At 42.5% G+C, this 19384-nt stretch overlaps 1 protein-coding gene across 2 annotated transcripts in view; it reads right to left on the bottom strand.

Annotated features, from left to right (window-relative positions):
- GRM7 (glutamate metabotropic receptor 7) overlaps positions 1 to 7842 on the bottom strand; it is a gene marked incomplete at both ends in the record, with an annotated part of 839503 nt that extends 831661 nt beyond the window's left edge. For both annotated transcript variants that reach the window (XM_082664306.1, XM_082664305.1), the window contains one exon: positions 7324 to 7842. In XM_082664306.1, coding sequence (XP_082520432.1) covers positions 7324 to 7842 — 519 coding nt within the window. The remainder of the gene's footprint in view (positions 1 to 7323) is intronic.
- Positions 7843 to 19384: the final 11542 nt, after the last annotated feature.

The following is a 19384-nucleotide window of genomic DNA, read 5'->3' as shown; positions in this document are numbered from 1 at the left end:
TCAAGATGAGACTGGTAATAAGTTGTGAGTATGAATTTAAATTCAGGTCTAACTCCAGAATTTGATTCTTAATCCCTACATGAAAATTCTGATAATTCCTTTGCTAAGAGTATGTTTTCTCCTGGAAAACATCCCCCATTATGTCTGCCTGTGCTCATACCTTCAGAACACAGTCAAGTTTGAAACATGATAAAAATGTTTAAATAGTGTGCTTTAATAAATGGACATATCTTCATCTAAACAATAACACAAAAAGGCAGGCTGAGCCCTTTGAAGTGGCTTCGTTGCTATCTTCCATCCAGAACAAGAGAAGGAATCAACAGCTGCAGAGTAAAGAAAGCATGAAACCCAGAGATGGAGGATTCTGTAAATGACCAATTACAAGGCTATTCAGCCACACTTTCACAGCAAGAGGCAAAATATTCCATTAAACTGAAAATCCTTCTACCCCTCACTCCAAGGCCCACACAAGCATTAATGTTGCATTTATTAGGACGTATTTCCTGTGCTCTATCAACTTGACTTTCAGCGACTGTATTAATCCAGTCCTTTCGCTTTGCACATATATCTGAATGATGGATTCCATCACTGGAGTTTTGTAGAAAGAGTGGAGTGAATGAAGTAAAGTTTGGGAAGAGCCATCATAATCCATAATGATGGGCACTGAATCAGGACAAGAAGAAACCTCTCTTCTCATTTACTTGAATGAAAATTCTACTATATATTTATTGCCCCTGTACAGGGCCATCTGTTGAATAATGGAAAACAAGCATCTTTCATTTGGAGGTAGGATTTGTGTGCTCAAGTTTCTATGGGCCTGCAGAATTAATCTTGTTTTAGAAATGAAATAAAATGTAATTTCTTACTGTAAGTAGATGTGGTTAAGCAACTGGCAACTTTGATGTCTTTAAATCACTGCAGTTTCGGGGTAGGCAAATCTATAATTATTTCAAGCACTTCTTTATTGGTGCAACAATTGAGCAGTGGACATAGTGGTCAACAACCTGGGCATCGTCAGACGACTTAAGTTTGAATCTAGACTTTGCCACTCACCAGCTATGTGACTTTCAGCTATGAGAAGCACTTTCTTCAGCTTTACAGTGTGGATTATTACATGCCCTTTGCAGAACTACTGTAAGAACTAAATGTATATGGGCACAGTGGCTCATAGTAAGGGCCCAAATTAGTACTGTGGTCACTACTAGTAGTACTGAAAAGAAATTAGAACTTCTATTCTCATAAAGTGGGATATGTGTCCCTTTATCATTGTAATTTCATATCATTTTACTTTTGACCTTATAATTTAATAGCTTAATCCAAGAAACATTTAGCAGTAAATATAATCGAAAGAAGATTACTTGTCAAACATGAAATACTGTAGTATCAAGTGTGTTGGCACAATACTCTTCTCAGATAATTAACCTGTAAAAATATGTTATTGTCTTCTTTTTAATTAAGCACATTGAATATATATATTTACTGTGCCAATTGGCGAAAGGTCCATTAATTAATCAGTCTAACTATATGTTGCATAAACGTCTTCTAAACATAATCGTATATGTATTTTATTTGCTGGGAAAATGTGTTTGAGATTGTTCTTTTCTGCCTATTTAAAGTAAAAGAGGGTGAGAAGTAGAGTTAGGCTTAATGTACTTTGTACTCCATTATGCCATGAAAACGCTTCTGTGCCCTGGAGACAACAACAAAAGATTTGGTTTAATGACAAGAATCAAGTATGTTCTAAAGCTTCCAGGTAGGAGGTGTATAGGTTGCAGTTTATATCAGAAGTCTTTGCTCTCTCTCTCAATTGCGTCTAGATGGGAAAGATGTGGTCACAAATGCTTCAAGGTGATATAGTAAATGTTGGAAAGAGGGGGGTAGGAGGCAGAGTTTTGAATATCTCAGACCTGACCTAGAAGGATTTTATTTAAAGAAAATAGCAGATATGATTTTTCTCTTAAGGAATGCCAGTCAGCAAACCTGACATTAATGTAGGAAATTAGCTCTTTTAGCTATGATGCTTTCAAATGCACATGGCTGAAAACAAATTCAAAATAGTCAAAGGAAATTTAAAAACAAAAACCAAACAACAACAACAACCTCAACAAACAAGTACTAGAAATTCAGGGATGCAGCCATATTCAGATACAGTTGGATCTGGAAGTTCCAGAGTATCAGCAGAGTTCCAGCTCTCTCTCCATCGCTCAGCCCTGCTTACCTCTGCAAGACTTTATTTTACAGAAAGTCTCTTCTTGTGCTGCACGGTCACTGGGAGTCCCAGAGTCACATCTCCCCAGCTTAGAAATTCCAGAGAGAAAAGACAATTCTTCCATTTTTCTCTGAGAGAAAAGTCCTGGGGAGGAGTCTGATAGACTTAGCCGAGGTCAGATGCCTACCCATGAGCCAATCACCTGCTTTACTGGAGTTCAGTCCCTGGGCGACTCATCCCCGGGGCCCGTGAGGAGGCAGGGTGGCATTATCTGGCAGTTCTCCAAGAAAAGCCTGCTGTTTTTGTAAGATGAAAGGGAAGAGGACATGGATAATGAAACCTGTATCTGCTTCTGTAAAATCCACAGAATCTTACTCCCTGCCCTGTGTCAATGACCATGCAGTAAGCTGACCCAGGAGGTCATTTTTCCCACAACAGTCTTCATATATATGACTAAGGAACACACTGGTAAAAGAATATGGGAGAAAGTCTGAGTATGACAAGTCAGCTAGACTGATATTAACTAAAAAAGCTGTGTGAAAATATCCTTAAAAATTGCCCCCAACTCACTCAAAGTCCAAAGTTGGAGCTGGAAATACAATGTCATGGAGTTTGGATAAGAACAGGTTTTCTCCAAGCTAAACTATGACACAGAGATTAGAGACTTCTAGAAACTATACTTTTTCAAAGAAAAAACATCACATGAGAAAAATGAGGCCTAGAAAAATTAAATGACGTAAGGTAACATAGCTAATTAATGGCAGGACTGAGACTAGACTATACTTTGTGTAATTGGCTATGGTCTTTTAAATCCATGATACAACGTCTATATGTAACAAATTTGTTAAACCCTAAATGTTTATGAAATTCAAGTAATCCATTATCTGAATTATTCTTGAAGAGAAAACATCCAAAGACTTCTTAATTGTATGAGTATACATACATAAAATACACGTGGAGGTAACTTCAAATATCGTATGTGTCTGTCTCTATTCCTTCCCTCTCCACTCTTTTTAAAAAATGCCCCTTTAAAAATTGCCCACTCACCATCTGTTAGGTAAATTTGCAGAAACACAGTAAATGTGGAGACAGAAATTGTTATAGAGACTATTCCAAATGGCACTGACACCTGTATTTATGAAATTTTTAAAAGGGTAAGTTAGAGTTGTTTTTTTTTAAAAAAAATCCCACTATAGTAACACCACATCATCCTAGGTACCCAGTTTTATCCAGTTACATAAGATGGAGAAAGAGAGAGAAAGAGAGAGAGAGAGAAACAGAGAGAGAGAGGAGAAAGAGAAAGAAGAAAGGAAGAAAACCAAGTACTTATGTATAAAATGTTGTTCCCAAAGTTTGAGATTATACTCAAGCACCAATGAACAGAAGGAAAACACTTACAAATTTACAAATGTATTTCATTTATGGTATGAGGGACACAGGTTTAGATTTGCAACACGCTCCCACAAGGGTCAAATTGACCACTTTTTTCTATCTAGTTGCTCTTGAGAGAACAAAACAATTGAAACAGATGCCATTCAATTCCAAGTCTATAGCTTAGACCATGTCACTGCACATGAAATATTGTTCATTCAGAGTCAGCACATAGCAAGAGTAATTTATACTCTCAGAGTGTTTGCTCTCAAGTCAACAGCAGAGAAGCCTTGAATAAAAACGTTCCCATTACTTTCCATTGTAATATACCTTACTTATAGCCCATGAAACAGTGGTCAGGGGAGATTTATTCTTTGGACACCATATTATATAATCTCTCCACTTTAAGCCATCCCCCACTCTGCGATTATTTTTTAAATATGTTACTCGTAGTCAATATTAATTTACATTTAATCTTTCTTAGCATTAGGAGAGTATTATTTTGTACAGGCTCAGAAACAAATCTCCCGAAATTCCTCCCTGATGCTCCCTTCAGGCTGAAAATGCATTGCAGGGTGGCTGCAGTGACTTAATTCTAGTTGGCAGAGCCCTGGCCACACACTAATTTCATTAGCCTCAAACTCCTGGATTTGAAAGATCCACTGAATATGATTCCTGTCCTCTGACATGTCACTTACTAACCAATTCAGTGTGCATACAGAGGAGAGAAAGGACTTGCTCAGCTCTGGCCCACCGGCAGGCAGATGAGAATTCCCAGTCAGAGACACTGTTTACATCTGAGTGGTCATTCTTGCCCGGGTCCTCATTTTCAGGAAGGAACTTCAATCCAGGCTTTGCTGGCAGCTGCAGCATTTGTTACATCCATTACTATCTCCTTGTTCCTTCTTGCCCCCCAGTGCTTAGCATCCCCCATTTCAGTCACTAAGTCTTCCTTCCCCCAGCCTAGAAGCTTACCTCACCATAAATTTTTATCTCAAATGATAGGTTTGGCACATTCCCCACAGCACCCCACAGGGACTGGGGAAAAGAAAACTCAAATCTCTGGAGAGCTAAGAATTCAACCATTTAGAGGAGTTTCTTTTATACAGGACAGTCTTCATTGAGCTGAACCCTGCAATCCCAGAGAAGATTCACCTACCCGTTCTTTTCCTCTTTCCCTAAAGTGACTGTGCCTTTGAACAGTGGGTCTGTGTTCCACTATTCTCTCTATTCATTTTGCAGGTTTACAGAGGCTGGGAAACTGGGGACTGGACTTACATGCCAGGAGCTTCTAAGATCACACGCAAAAATAAGGCTACTGGAAGAGATTGTTGGAATCTATCTCTGTATATTTGAACATGGGCAGTGGTTAACCAGGATGCTCACACCAAGCTTATATCCAGCTTGCAGCACAAGCTACAAGTTGGTGCATCCCTCCTACTACCAGCCTCTTCTCAATAAATGCAGGTGAAAACTGGGGGCTCTTTTCCCTCAGCTGTTCAATCCAACATGAATAGCTGCAATTTGCAAATTAGAGGAAAATGACAGTGTTTTCTCTGAATGGTTTTGGTCCCAACCCACACTGCTAATGCTGGCATTCAGTTCCTTTCCTTCCCAGCCCAGGGAACGGGGGAACTAAGCATAAGGCAAGCGTTTTCTTTTCTTGCAAGTGCCTCAGATCCACACACCAGAGAAGGAATCAGCTCCCCCTGGAATCTTTTTCAGCAAACACAATCCTTCAGCCTAGTCGGCAAGCTCTCTCTTGACTTTAAGATTTCACTCTTTTTTCGACAGGCAGGCCCATCTGCAGTACTGCCCAAGCTCCAAGTGAAGGCACCAAAATAATTTTAAAAATGTCAAACAGCAAATGTGCCTTCAACCCCCAGAGCTCCAGTAAAAATACTGTGAGGTGCCCCTGTGGTTCGCAGGTGACCTCTGGCCTCATCCTCCCTGCAGCGCTGCCTCCTCAGGTTCTCTAGTTTAAGCTCAGAGGTAAAGGAAGTGCTTCTGGGTTTTGCTTACAACAACCCAGGCTCTTCCTGAAAGCATTACCTCAAAGTGAAGGCTGCCCAGAGGCACTTTTGGCCTTGCAAACATCTAGAGATCTCCATGGTGGCATACTCAAGAGGTGTTAGAGATGCTCAGAGGCTCAGAGGGGCCATACCAGGCTGCAGCTTTAGACAGGCACCCCTCCTTCTGGCACAAACACAAGCTTCATACTCCTGGGTGCTGATGTAGTGACAGCTTGAATCTCACAAGGAGTCCCCTCCAGAAACCCAACGTGCTTCAGGAAAGGCACTTGAGAGGGAGCCAACTTTTTAGCTACGGGGAGCATAAGGGTCAGCCAGAACATCTGGAGAAGGGACTAACTGAGCTTGGGTCCTACCAGGCAGGGAGAGAGCTGGGCATTAGGAAAGGATCACTTCAAGATAGAGATGAACAAAAAACTTGGAGATAGGGGTAGAGAAGGAAAAGAGGCAGAAATTGAAAGGGAGAACGTAAAAACAGAGAGACAAAAAAAAAAAAAAACACAGCAGGGAGAAAGAGACACAAGGAGAGAGACACACAGGAAGAAAGACAGAGAAACAAGAGAACCCATAGTCACGCAGACCCTGAAACTCAATTTCTTCATCCAGAAGCCATCCATCTATACCCAGGGCGGCACAGGAGCCGTGGGGCCGAGGCTGCGGGAGCAGGCGGTGAGAGAGCACTGCAGCACCGCCCACCGCTCAGCTGGCCCGATCCACCGTCCTCGCATCTTCCGCCGTCGCCCGCCTGCACCCGGAGCTGGAGGACCGCCCGGCCTTGCTCAGCGCACCCTACTGCCTCCCTCCAGGCGCCTTCTTGTCTGGCTCTGAGAATCGTCCTCAAAACCCAGGACTGGGGTTGGGGGCTGCGTTAGGGAGGTCGTGGGAAAGAATGGGCACAGGGTGGGTGCAGAGAAAGCGATTGTGTTTCGCAGTTAGCATGAGCTCACCTCCGGGCTCTGAGCTGGCAGGAGCAGAAAGCTGATCGCCCGGCTCCTGCCAGTGGCCGGATCGCAAAGGCAGTTTAGACGGTGCAAACAACTGCCCAGAGCAAATCACCTGGGGGCACGTCTGCGGGTGGCTTCTCCCCGCTTGAGGACAGTCCCCACGCCTTCCGCCCCATGCCCTCGCAGAGACAGGTTACAGGTCGCGAAATCCAACCCGAGCGAAATGGGCAATTCACGTCCAAATGTAGGTGAAGACCTAGCCTTCGGTTTAAGAACTGCCTCCCTAAGCTCTTCTCGAAATTTTCCAAGGGAGCTGCAGCTTGTCGGGCGGCTTGGGGCAGGGAAGCTGGGGAGTTGAGAAATGCCTAGTTTCTAGGCGTCTTCTCATCTTTCATATTCCTTGCGCCTAACTGGCTCTCACAGGAGCCCGGCACTTTTACAAGCCTGTTTTGGAACCATATTTCACTCTAATGCAAACCCATTTAAATCATCGCCTTGTTTTTCGGAGACTGTTTCTTGTTAATGGGGCCATAAATCCAGAATGTCAAGCCGGATGGAGTGGAGCGCGGACAGGGAAGAGATGGAAGGGAAATGAATCAAGCAGGGCAAGTACCTCCTCGGGTGAGGTGGGAGGGATTCGGCAGCATCTCCAGGGTGGAAATGAGCGAAGGCTGACCAGACCCCGCACCCCTGGAGTCCAAGCCAGCCTTCAGGATAAAGAGCGCGGGGAGCTACGGCGCGCTCTGCCCCGGAGGGAGCGCCCCCCTACCTGGAAAAGCCTCAGGATGTTGGCTACCATGATGGAGACCGAACTCCCCGAAGCCCCAATCACTCCAACTACTTTCTCGGGCTTGACGAAAACCGGAGGCTCGCCGTTGGTGCAGCGCACTTCGGAGGTGTCCTTCTGGATGAGCGCCTGGACGAAAGTGAGCGACTGTTCGAGCGCATAAGTGTCCCTGGAACAAGTGTCCAGGATCCGCGCTCCCAGCGTCACGTTGGGCAGCAGGTTGGGATCGCTGTTGATCTGGTCCAGGGCGTAGAGCATCGCTTCCAGTCTGTGGATCCCGTTCTCCCTCTTGATGTCGCCGCAGGGCACTCCGCTGGGACCCTTCGCGTGCACCGGGAACAGCCCCCCGAGGGTGACGTCCCCCTCGATCCGAATGGAGTGCGGGGCGTACATCTCCTGGCCGCGCGCCGCCGCCGCCAGCGCGCACAGGAGCACCTCCAGCACGCAGCAGGGGAACTTCATCAAAGTCAGGGCGCGGAGCAGCTTCCCCAGCTGGACCATGCTGCTCCCGCGGCTGCGGTGGTGGCGGCGGCACTGGAGGGGACGGTGGCGGGCTCGCCGGAGTCCTGGCCCCTTGGGGTGAGCTCCTCCGGGGAAGCCCAGGGTCTCCTGCGGGCGAGGAGGGTGGGGGCGCCCGGGGAAGGGCAGCCGGCGAGGGTTGGGGGTCCCGCGGCGCCTGCCAGCTTGGGGCGCCGTGCGCTCTCGGGTTCCCTGGCCGGCGCGCCGCGCTCGAGCTCGCGCTCGGTGGCTTGCAGCTCGAGCTCTCCAACAGCCCAGCACTGGGGAGAGAGCGCGGATGGCTATCGCTTTAAATGCGCGTTCGGCTCCCTCTCCACCTCCGCCCACTCCCTCCCACCCTCGTTCGCTCTCAGGCTCTCCCCACCCTTCCCAGCGCCCGCCCTCCCCACGGTTTTGCATCATCACGCAGGGAGGGGCTGCGTGCTGAGGTAAGGCGGGGGGAATGGGTGGGCGGCTGTGGGGGGGGAGTGCCTCCGATTGGGAGTTTCGAGGTCCCCAGGGAATCTGGGGATTGCAGGTCGCAGGCGAAGGCTGAGCTCCTGCTTCTGTCTCAGTGTAGAAGCCGCTCGCTCGCCCGCCTGCACCCACACGCACATTCTAGGCACAGGGTGGCATCAGCCCCGGACAGGGCGGTTCTATCTGGGGCTGACTACTTCCAACCCTGAGGTCCGGAGCCGGGGCTGTCAGCGCCGGGAGAATGCGAGGTAGCCGGAAGGTGATGCCGCCAAGCATGAAGGGTAGTGGGAAGACCCCAGTCTCTACTGCTAATTCGTCTGTGCCAGTTTTTCCTAAGAAAAACACACATACACACAGGAGCCTGATTTATGACCTCAAGAACCTTTACGCAGAGACTTCTCCGGGGCCAGGCACTGGGCTAGCCTGTAGGGAAAGACGCCAACAAGAAATGCTGGGAATGGAAATGCATCTTTGGTCTTCAGGGGTTACTGTGGCCGGAGCCGGATGAAGTAACCCTGGTCTCCAGTAAATCTGTGGCGGATTCGTTCCTTTTCTTCCTTTCATCGCAAGAGATGGCACAACTGAGAACTCTGCAGAGCGCACTTTCTTCTCTGGCGCTGACAGGTGTAAGGCTCCCTCCTACCCATTTCCAGAGATGCTTTTGGGCTGATGTCAGGTTTCCTCGGGCAGGAAATAGCAAGAAAGAGGTGACAGTAGGAGGAGCAGACAGAAATCTCCCCATCGATCCAGTGATCCAGTGGTCCATTCTTTTTTTTTTTTTTTTTCCTGGTTGAAGATTTGGGGGGTTTGGGGAGTGGAATCAGGATGCCAGAGCAGGTTGTAGTGCAGTTAGGAAGCTGTTTTTCAAAGGTGTCCCCTCCTGCAGGTCCAGCCCAAATTTGGCCCATTAAAGCAACAAGTGGCCCTAGTTCCTACACAAGGAAGGGCAATGTATCTGCCCTTGGTGCCCACGTGTACTGCTTATGGTAGTCTCTACTCTTGCTAAGCCTTTCTGTTGGAGTGCAGCGAAACTGTCTTATACAGAATTGAGGGCACAGAGAAAACCAAAACAAGACTATACTTTCTGTTGTAATGTTAGTGTACTAAAGAAAAATGTCCTTGCACATAAACAAAACAACACACACACACACACACCTAAAAAGTCAGAAGTTGGGAAGTTGGTTGTCTCTTCCACCAACCACCTGTATGACCTTGGAACTTCTGTTCCTGTGCCTGAGTTTTACTTTGCCCATCTGTAAAATGATGAAATTGAATTGAATGTTTTACAGGTTAACTTTTAACTTTCAAATCCTCTGTTGAAATAGGCCATGCACCTTTGGCCATGGTGTTCTTTTTAGACCAATATCCTTTGTTGCTTTATGTTCAGGGCACCCATTTTTTGATACCCAAACAACACTTCAAACATTTCCTGGTACAGAGGAGTTTTTTCTTGTTGACCACCCATTTATCTTCCTTCTAGGGAAAGTCCAGTCCATCATTTTCTTTTCAGACATGTCCCTCCTCCAGGTTTCAATACTTAAGGTTTGAGGAGGAAAATAACCTTCTGGCTACAGTGTTCAAGGAAGCGAATAGAGGCTAACAAGAGTTATGCAGGGCTAATCCCTGGACTTCTGCTGGAGTAACGAGGTTGATGACATAGGGTTACCACTGTCCAATAGACAATTCGTGCCGGAGTTAAAAGAAAAAGGAGCCGCCTTCCTCTAAATGCTTTATGTATATCTTTTGGGCAATGTTACACTATTTGATTTTGTAAACACATACCATTTTACTGCCACCTTCAAGAAAAGTGATGTAAAAGCTATGCGAAGCTACCCCTGTATACAATGTGATCATCCATCACTCATAGATGTGATGCCCTGCTATATAAGTGCACACCTTGTGCAACCTTATGCTGTGATGCGCCCGCCCCTTCCAGCCAGCCCTGGAGCTGCGGGGGTACTCGCAGCTGCGAGCCAGCTGTGCCAGAAGCTCCCACATAAACAGGGAAATATTTGAATCCCATAATGAGAGATACCAGAGAGGAGAAAAGGCAGAGAGAAGAAGGGGTGGGAAAGAGAGAAAGGGACCTGGTTAAAACATGTGAACTCCTGGATCCACATGTGCCTGAAAGATTGCCTGTTTTTTTTTTTTTCAATTATATAGTATTTTATTTCTGTTGCTTGAAGTCAAAATACCCTCTTGTAACTCACCTGTTCTGCTATTCAATACACTGGATCAAAAAGGCTGGAACAAGTGAAATAGATATCCTGGTAAGGCAGCATTAGCTAATTTGGAAAGGGGGAAAGAAGCAAAGCAATAGAAAGGCATCCTTGGGAACACAAATACTGTGATCCTAGGATTTAGGCATCAGTACCTCAGGCTATATTTGATGGAGACTGTATCCTTATTTAGTTTTTAATTTAAGGCTATTAGGCACTTGGTGCCAAAAAATATATTTGAAGAGCTGTGTTACAAGTAATAACACTTGATTTTTCACCTGCCCATGGGAAGATCTATGTTCTCCTCTTCCATTTCCAGGTCACAGCTTGCAATTGCTCAACAAATAGTTCTTGGCTGACTGTTGAATGTTGCCTTATTCTGTGTTCTCTCTTCGCTCTGCTCATTCTCCCCAAACATCTGGCAGCAATCATTATCTTCTTTTTGTTGCAGTCATCTGTGTGCATGTTTTATTTCCCTTGCTAAGCTGGAAGATCCTTGAGGGTAAGGGGCTAGGTATTATTTATCTTTTTATCCCGGACAATGTTCAGAATGGTGTTTTGTACCTAAGAAGCACTCATGTGTTGAATGAATCAGAACTGGTTTGCCATTCCCCACTGCCTTTATCTCACAGTGACAGAAGCATAAAGTGGGCAGAGCAGAAACGACAGCAAATAAACTGTCCTCTTAGTCACAGAATGCAGTTTCTAGAACTTAAAGAATTAGATTTTGAAATAATTTTGTTTTACAAAAATTGCATAAGATTGAAACACTCTAACCTTAAAGCTCTCGATCAACTGTAAAGGAGGGCTTTAATTGGCTCTTCCTGAGTCAAGTGTTTATTCCTGGGCTGAAACTGGGGCCATTGTCATAACAGAAAGTGTGATTTGTTACCAGAGAAAGAGGAAAGTGGCGCTGGGCTTGCAAGATATTTGTATCTTCAGCCAGAGGGCATAGGATCTGGAACTTAATAGGTGACACAGTATTTGTTTGAGATTATATGAATGAAAAATCTTTGTGTAAGAGTGATTAATCTAAAACTTGGCCAGTCATTGTCCTAGTGTCATATTAAATTGCAGGAGAATCTAGTTTTAGGCACAAAGATCATAAATATAAAATGTGTTCCCAGGCTTGGTTCTGTGTAGTCAGTAATCTGTACTCACCCAGTCATTAATAAAAATGAAAGTTAAGGACTCAGTCCTAACTTATATGCTTAGCATTGTATTTTGTTAACAATCTCAGTTTTATTTTCTTTGTTCTCCCCTGTCCATCATCTTCTGCAGAAAATAATGTCTCCACTTTCAATTCCCTGTCTATTCAAATCCAATTTGTAATTTATAAAGTTGTCCTCCTTAAGGGCTGCTGCTTCTGCCACAGTAATGTACTCTGGCCATTATTATACTCTTCCATCTTTCATGTAGGTCTCCATCCATAGGTTTTGTTTTCATAGCTTTTTTTTTTTTTTTTTTTTTGGCGGTACGCGGGCCTCTTACTGTTGTGGCCTCTCCCGTTGCAGAGCACAGGCTCCGGACGCGCAGGCTCAGTGGCCATGGCTCACGGGCCCAGCCGCTCCGCGGCATGTGGGATCTTCCCAGACCAGGGCACGAACCCGTGCATCGGGTTCCATGCATCGGCAGGCGGACTCTCAACCACTGCGCCACCAGGGAAGCCCAGCTGCTGCTTTTTTTTTTTTTTTTTTAACACAATCTTACATTTGTATTGCATTACTGGGTCAAGGTCACTTTTTTCTTGGCGGGGGGTGGGGGGAGAGAGAGAGAGAGAGAGAGAGAGAGAGAGAGAGGAAGAGAAAAAAATTCTATCTCATCTGTTGTACTTTCCTGTCATATTTACTTATAGTAGATATCTTGTGTCAGTTACTCCATCTATTTCCTACTTCCATCTTTTTAAGGAGCTCTGATTTTGTACATTCCCTAAGTTGGTAGGGGCGGGAATGTTCCTGATGTTCCTTTGGTAACATCATGGGCTAGCTATTCCTCTGGGAAACAACCCCTCTCAGTCTGTAAGAGTTGAGATGGAGCTGTTAACCTTAATGCCTCACCTATCCAAACTCAGGTGTGGACACACATCTAGTGTTGGCAAAATTGAGCCCTCCTTTCCCCCTGCTGAGGCTGAAGAGTTCAAGGATAGGTAAAGGACCTCAGATGTTATGTACTGACACTTGCATAAGGCAGATCTATTCCTCTTGACCTCTTATCTAGGAAGACAGAAATGGGGGCTTCCAGTAGCTGTCTTTTCCATCACATGGATAAACCGCAACTGAGAATAAAATCAACACACGTAGAGAAGCAGATCAAATATACAGAGAGAAAAGGAGAGCCCTGATGAGTCATCTGAGACTCTGGATCTGGCAATGGCTGAAGCTGTATTTGCCTTGGAACATTCCACTTGGTCCCCCAATATATTCCATCCCTTGCTTAAGTTAGTGATTCATTTCAGTTGAGTCTCTCAAAACTGAGGATACTAATTTAGATTGTCATTGCTTAAAGATAAGCAGATAATTTTTAAAAATACCTCCTGATTCTTAGATTCCTGTGAGCATGAACTATAGAAAGTTTAAAACTCTATGACATGGAGTGTGGTAGTAGTCTTAGAGTCACCTCTTAACATGAATCCAGACCTTGAGCATATGATATAAAGCTCCAAATGACAGTGACTGCAAATGACCAGTTGAGTGGGAAGTAAGATTAAAACTTAAGAAGGCTGGAGTATAACTGTGAATTTTTAAATTGTCTTAAAATCACAATTTATGTTTATCTCATGATAAGATGAAAACAGGAAAACAATGATCTGAAGTCTACAGGATTCAACAAAAGCAATAAAAAGAGAGAAGTTTACAGCAATACAAATCTACCTCAGGAAACAAGAAAAATCTCAAATGAACAACCTAACCTTACAAATAAAGGAACCAGGAAAAGAACAAAGTCCAAAGTTAGTAGAAGGAAAGAAATAAGACAAGAGCAGAAATAAATGAAATAAAGACTAAAAAAAATTTAGAAAGGATAAATAAAATTAAGAACTGGTTCTTTGAAAAGATAAAATTGATAAACCTTTAGCCAGAATCATCAAGAAAAAAAAGAGAGAGGACCCAAATAAATAAGAAATGAAAGATGAGAAGTTACAACCAACACCACAGAAATACAAAGAATCATAAGACATTACTACAAACAATTAAACACCAATAAACTGGACACCCTAGATAGAAGACATGGACAAATTTCTAGAAATGTTACAATCTCTTAAGACTGAATCAGGACTAGAAAATATGAACAGACCAATCATCAGTAATGAAATTGAATAAGTAATAAAACACTCCCAACAAATAAAAGTCCAGGACCAGACAGTTTCCCAGGTGAACCCTATCAAACATTTAGAGAAGAGTTAACACCTACCCTTCTCAAACTATTCCAAAAAATTACAGAAGGAGAAACACTCTGAACTCATTCTATGAGGCCAGCATCACCCTGGTACTAAAACCAGTCAAAGACACCACAAAAAAAAGAAAATTACAGGCCAGTATCACCAATGCACATAGATGCAAAATTCCTCAACAAATTATTAGCAAATCGAATTCAACAATACATTAAAAGCATCATATACCATAATCAAGTGGGATTTATCCCAGGGATGCAAGGATGGTTCAGTAACAGTAAATCAATCAATGAGATAAACCACATTAACAACCTGAATGCTAAAAATCATATGATCATGTAGTATAGGCTTTTGTATGTGTGTGTCAGACGTATAGGGTGTGATAGTTCACCTATCTAAACCTAGTAGTAAATCTAAAGTAGTAGAGTTTCCTTTATCTTTTAGAAGAATAACACCCTGCTTACTTACGGGCCATGGATGCATTTGAACCTGCTCACTGAACCTCACAGATTTCTTGAATCAACCATGATGTGAGGTTTATTCTGTTTCACTGAACATCTACTGTCTATTAGGCACTAGCATGGGCAGTTTACATGCAGTGAGTCAATCTGTGTGAAACCTATAAAAGAGTTACTATTTTTATTATTAACCTAATTTTAGACAAGAAATTATTATAATAGCTAACACTTATCTGGAACTTACTATGCCCCAGGTACTGCTTGAATGGTTTACACACATGTTGATTTATTTAATCCTCATAATAAACTAAGGATTTATCTCATCCCCAACACATAAAAGGCAGGTATTATTATTCATCACCCCTATTTTTCAGATGAAGAAATTGAGGTACATTGTTTTTAAGAGACTTGCCAAGGACATAAAGCTAGGAAGCACAGAGCTCAATTTGAAGTGAGGAACTCTATCTTCAAAGTCTATGTTTCAACCCCTCTGCCACCTAGCTCTTAGGTACAGAAACAGAGCTCATACCCATGTCTAAGCTCAGCAACACTTTTAACTATTGTACTCTGTTGTCTGTCTATGTATTAGACACTAATCTCTATCAGCAGTGTTTCCAGAACTATTCCTCTTGGATGAATCACATTCTGGGTATGTCCAGTGAACCCCTGAACATAAAATGTTTAAATTATTGGAAAGTTCTCTCTGGGGAATGTATTAGTATGTCTTACAAGACCATCTACCATGCTTAATTCCACTAATCGAATTAAATGGAATTTTAGACCATCTATCATTTTTTAATATTCACATCTCATTTAATATTCAAACAATATTCCTTAGAGTAATTACTCATATTCTTTGCATATCTTGATTCTTTGTGATGTGGGCCCATTTCTCATGATCATATCTGCTTTGAAATTATTTAACGTAAGTTGATACTAGTATCTTCCCCATGCAAGTTACTTATCTTACAATGATTAAAAAAATTTTTTATCATTGTGTTGTGAATTCACAGCATTTTAAAAATTATTTTTTATTTTATTTATTTTTGACTGTGTTGGGTCTTCATTGCTGTGTGCAGGCTTTCTCTAGTTACGGCAAGCAGGGGCTACTCTCCATTGCAGTGTGCTGGCTTCTCACTGCGGTGGCTTCTTTTGTTGTGGAGCACAGGTTCTATGCGTGCAGGCTTCAGTAGTTGTGGCTCGCAGGCTCTAGAGCGCAGGCTCAGTAGTTGTGGTGCACGGGCTTAGTTGCTCCAGGGCATGTGGGATCTTCCTGGACCAGGGATCAAACCCATGTCCCCTGCATTGGCAGGCGGATTCTTAACCACTGCGCCACCAGGGAAGTTCCTATCCTATAATGATTTTGATTCTTCAGTTCCTCAACCCTCCACCCCATTAAAATAAAATCAGAAGTGGGATCAAGTCTCATTTCTGTGGGGAGAAGGTAGCAGGTAAGCTCTTGTAGACATTCATTCAGTCAATCAATCTCAGTTGAGGACTCCTGCTTCTAGCCATGATGGAGTAATTGGCCTCAGAATTTTCCTCTCAAAGCTAATCATTAGAAAGTTAGAATAACTTAAACAACCGTTTTAAGACTCTGGGCAGCTAGGAGCTCAGGACTGTGTTCCCCAAAGGAGGGGGAACAAATGAGGCAAGCCCTATGAATGTTCCTGCCTGGTGCCACTTTTCAGACCCAAGCTGAGCATGGTCAATGGGCTAATTTGAGAAAACAGAGATCAGAGTTCAGAGAGACTCCGGAAGCTGCAACTTGCAGGCAAGAGTACAAGATAGACAGGAGGCACACAGAGAAAGAGGGCTAGAAATATGTATGGTAGTCCCTCGAATTTTGGCTCAACACTGAACTGGGAAAACACAGGATGAGGATATGGGACCCTAGGAAAATAACAACTATCAGGGAACTGTAACAGAGCTCACACAGCACTGGGAGACACTGAAGTGCTAACCCTCTGGAGGGGAGAAATCTTTCTGAAGACTCCGACAAATTAGTAGAGACCCAGAAAGGTTACACTTTAATAGCAGGGCTAAATACCCACTGGAAAAAGTCTTAAAAACCAACCTGGAAAGGATCTAGCTGCCCTGCAAGTAACCTAACATCTGCTAAAACAAGATTCAACGCTTTTTAAAGGAAGACAGTGAAATGAAGACACAACCACATTATTTTTACACTGTACAGAATCCAATAAAAATTATAAGGCATGTGAAAAGGCAGGAGGAAAAACTAGTCAATAAAAACAGATCTAGAAACGACAGATTTTAGAATCAGCACAAATACAAAAAAAACAGTGTGACAGAATTCTAAAATAGCCCCCATAATTATATAGTGAATGGGATTTTGCAGGTGTAATTGAGGTTATTAATCGGTTGGCTTTGAGAGAGATTCTCCAGGTGAGCCTAACCTAATCATGTAAGTCCTTAAAATAAGACTTTTCTTTGGCTGGTCACAAAAGAGTAAGTCAGAGAGATCCTAAGTGTGAGAAGGATTCAACATGAAGGAGGTTCTCTATTGCTGAGAGGGAAGGAGCCATCTGGAAGGGTCTGAGAGCGGCCCTAGCAGCTGTCTGGCCCCTGGATAACGGCAAGAGAAGACAAGGACGTCGTCCCTACAGTTGTAAGTAACTGAATTCTACTGACAAGGTAAATAACCTTGGACACGGATTTTTCCCAGAGCTTCCAGATAACAGCTCAGCCTGGCTGACACTCTGACTTCAGTTCTGTAAGAAAAGCCTCAGGAGAGATCCCAGCCAAGCCACCCATACTTGAGTACCTAAAGATCTGTGAGATAAATGAGTATTGTTTTAAGTCACTAAATGTGTGGTAGTTGTGTCACAGCAATAGGAAATAAATATAAACAGCTAGTGTAAATATGTCCAAGAATTTGAGGGAAACATGAACCCAATGAGGAGAGAAGTGAAAAATATAAAAATAAATGGAATGTGTAGGGCTGAAAAATACAGTGTTTGAAATTCACTGCATCTGTGTAACAGCAGTTGCACACTGCAGAAGAAAGACAAACTTGAACATTGTTCAAGACAGACCATATATTGTTCCATAAACAAGTTTCATACACTTAAAATTATTGAACTCATTCTGATAACAATGGTATTAACTTGATAATCGATAACAAAATATCTAGAAAATCCCCGAATATTTGATATTTAAACACACTTAACTCACAATTTAAAGAAAAATCCAGATAGGGGCTTCCCTGGTGGCGCGGTGGTTGAGAGTCCGCCTGCCAACGCAGGGGACACGGGTTCATGCCCCAGTCCGGGAAGATCCCACATGCCGCGGAGTGGCTAGACCCATGAGCCATGGCCCCTGAGCCTGCGCGTCCGGAGCCTGTGCTCCGCAACACGAGAGGCCACAACAGTGAAAGGCCAGCGTACCACAAAAAAAAAAAAAAAAAAAATCCAGATAAATTAGAATATACTTTTAATTACTGATAACAATAACAGCCTGTCAAAATCTGTTGACTCTATCTGAAGCAGTTCTTAGGGAGAGATTTATAGCTTAAAGCCATATAGTAGAAAAGAAAATATACATTTAATTAAATCATCTAAACTTTGCATTCGAAACTAAAAAAGTAAAATAAATTAAACTCAAAGTAAAAAGAAAGAATAAAAAGTATAAATTAATAAAATAGAAAGAGCAAAAAGAGATAAAACCCAATAATACCAAAAGCTGTTCCTTGTAAAGACCAGTAAAACTGAAAATGTCTAAGCTGGACAGATTAAGAAAAAAAGAAAGAAGAGAGAAATGACCAATATAAAAAGAAAAAGCATCACTCTAGACCCTAGACTCATGGAAAGGAAAATAAGGAAATGTCATGAAAATTTTTATATCAAAAAATTGATAACTAAGTGAAATGGACAAATTCATTGAAAGGCACAACTTACCAAAATTGACTCAAAAAGAAAGAAAAAAATCTAAAAGCTTTATGTTTGTTAAATTTCCTTTACAGTGAAAAACCTTCCCATGCCTGGGGCTGGTGGTGGGAATGGGGATAAACTGGAAATGGGCATGAGAGATCTTATTAGGGTAATAAAGATATTCTAAAACTGATTTATGTTGATGGTTGTATAATTTGGTAGTTACTAAAAATGACTAAATTGTGTCCTTGAAATTAGTGGATTTTATAAGTAAAATTCATCTCAACAAAGCTGTTTGAATAAGATAAACAAAGTAACTATAAAAATCCTTCCCACAAAGAAAATTCTAGGTCCAGATGGCTTTCCTTGGTGAATGTGATCAACAATTTAAGGGAAAATGTCAATCTTACACAGACTCGTTCAGAAAATAGGGGAGAAGGAAGCAGAAATGGTGAAAATTTCACAAAACATGTATTTTACAAAGAACTTGTACGTAAGGAAGATTTATATTACACACACATACAGAAAAAGTATATGTTCACTGAAAAAGGTACACAAAAGGCAGCAGGCACATGAAAAGATGTTCAGCACCATTAGTTTTCAGGGATAAGCAAATTAAAACCAAAATGAGATCCCACTACCTATTACAAAGGTTAAAATGAAAGACTGACCATTGTGAGTGTTATAAAGGATACAGCAGAACTAGTACTTTTATACACTGCTGGTCAGAATGCAAAATGGTGCAACCACTTTAGAAAAGTCTTTCTCAGTCTCTCATAAAGGTAAACATACACTTACCATTCAACCCAACATTTCCACTTCTACCCAAGGAAATAACAGTATATGTCCACAGGTATTTCTGTATAAATGTTTATAGTGGTGTTATTCAAAATAACTATAAAATGGAAACAACCTAAATGCCCATCAAAAGGATAAATACATGTGGTATATCCATACAATGGAATACTACTCAGCTATAAAAGGGAACAACTAATATACACTAAACAGATATATCTCAAAAATGTTATAGGAAGTAAAAGAAGAAAGACAGTGTATGCAATATGACATCTTTTATATGAAATTCTAGAAAAGTCAAAGTTAATATGTAGTGAG

This window comes from Grampus griseus (genome assembly GCF_964374135.1).
Source record: "Grampus griseus genome assembly, chromosome: 10".
Lineage (NCBI taxonomy): Eukaryota > Metazoa > Chordata > Mammalia > Artiodactyla > Delphinidae > Grampus > Grampus griseus.
The sequence above is the reverse complement of the archived record's forward strand: the minus strand, read 5'-3'. Positions and strand labels throughout refer to the sequence as shown.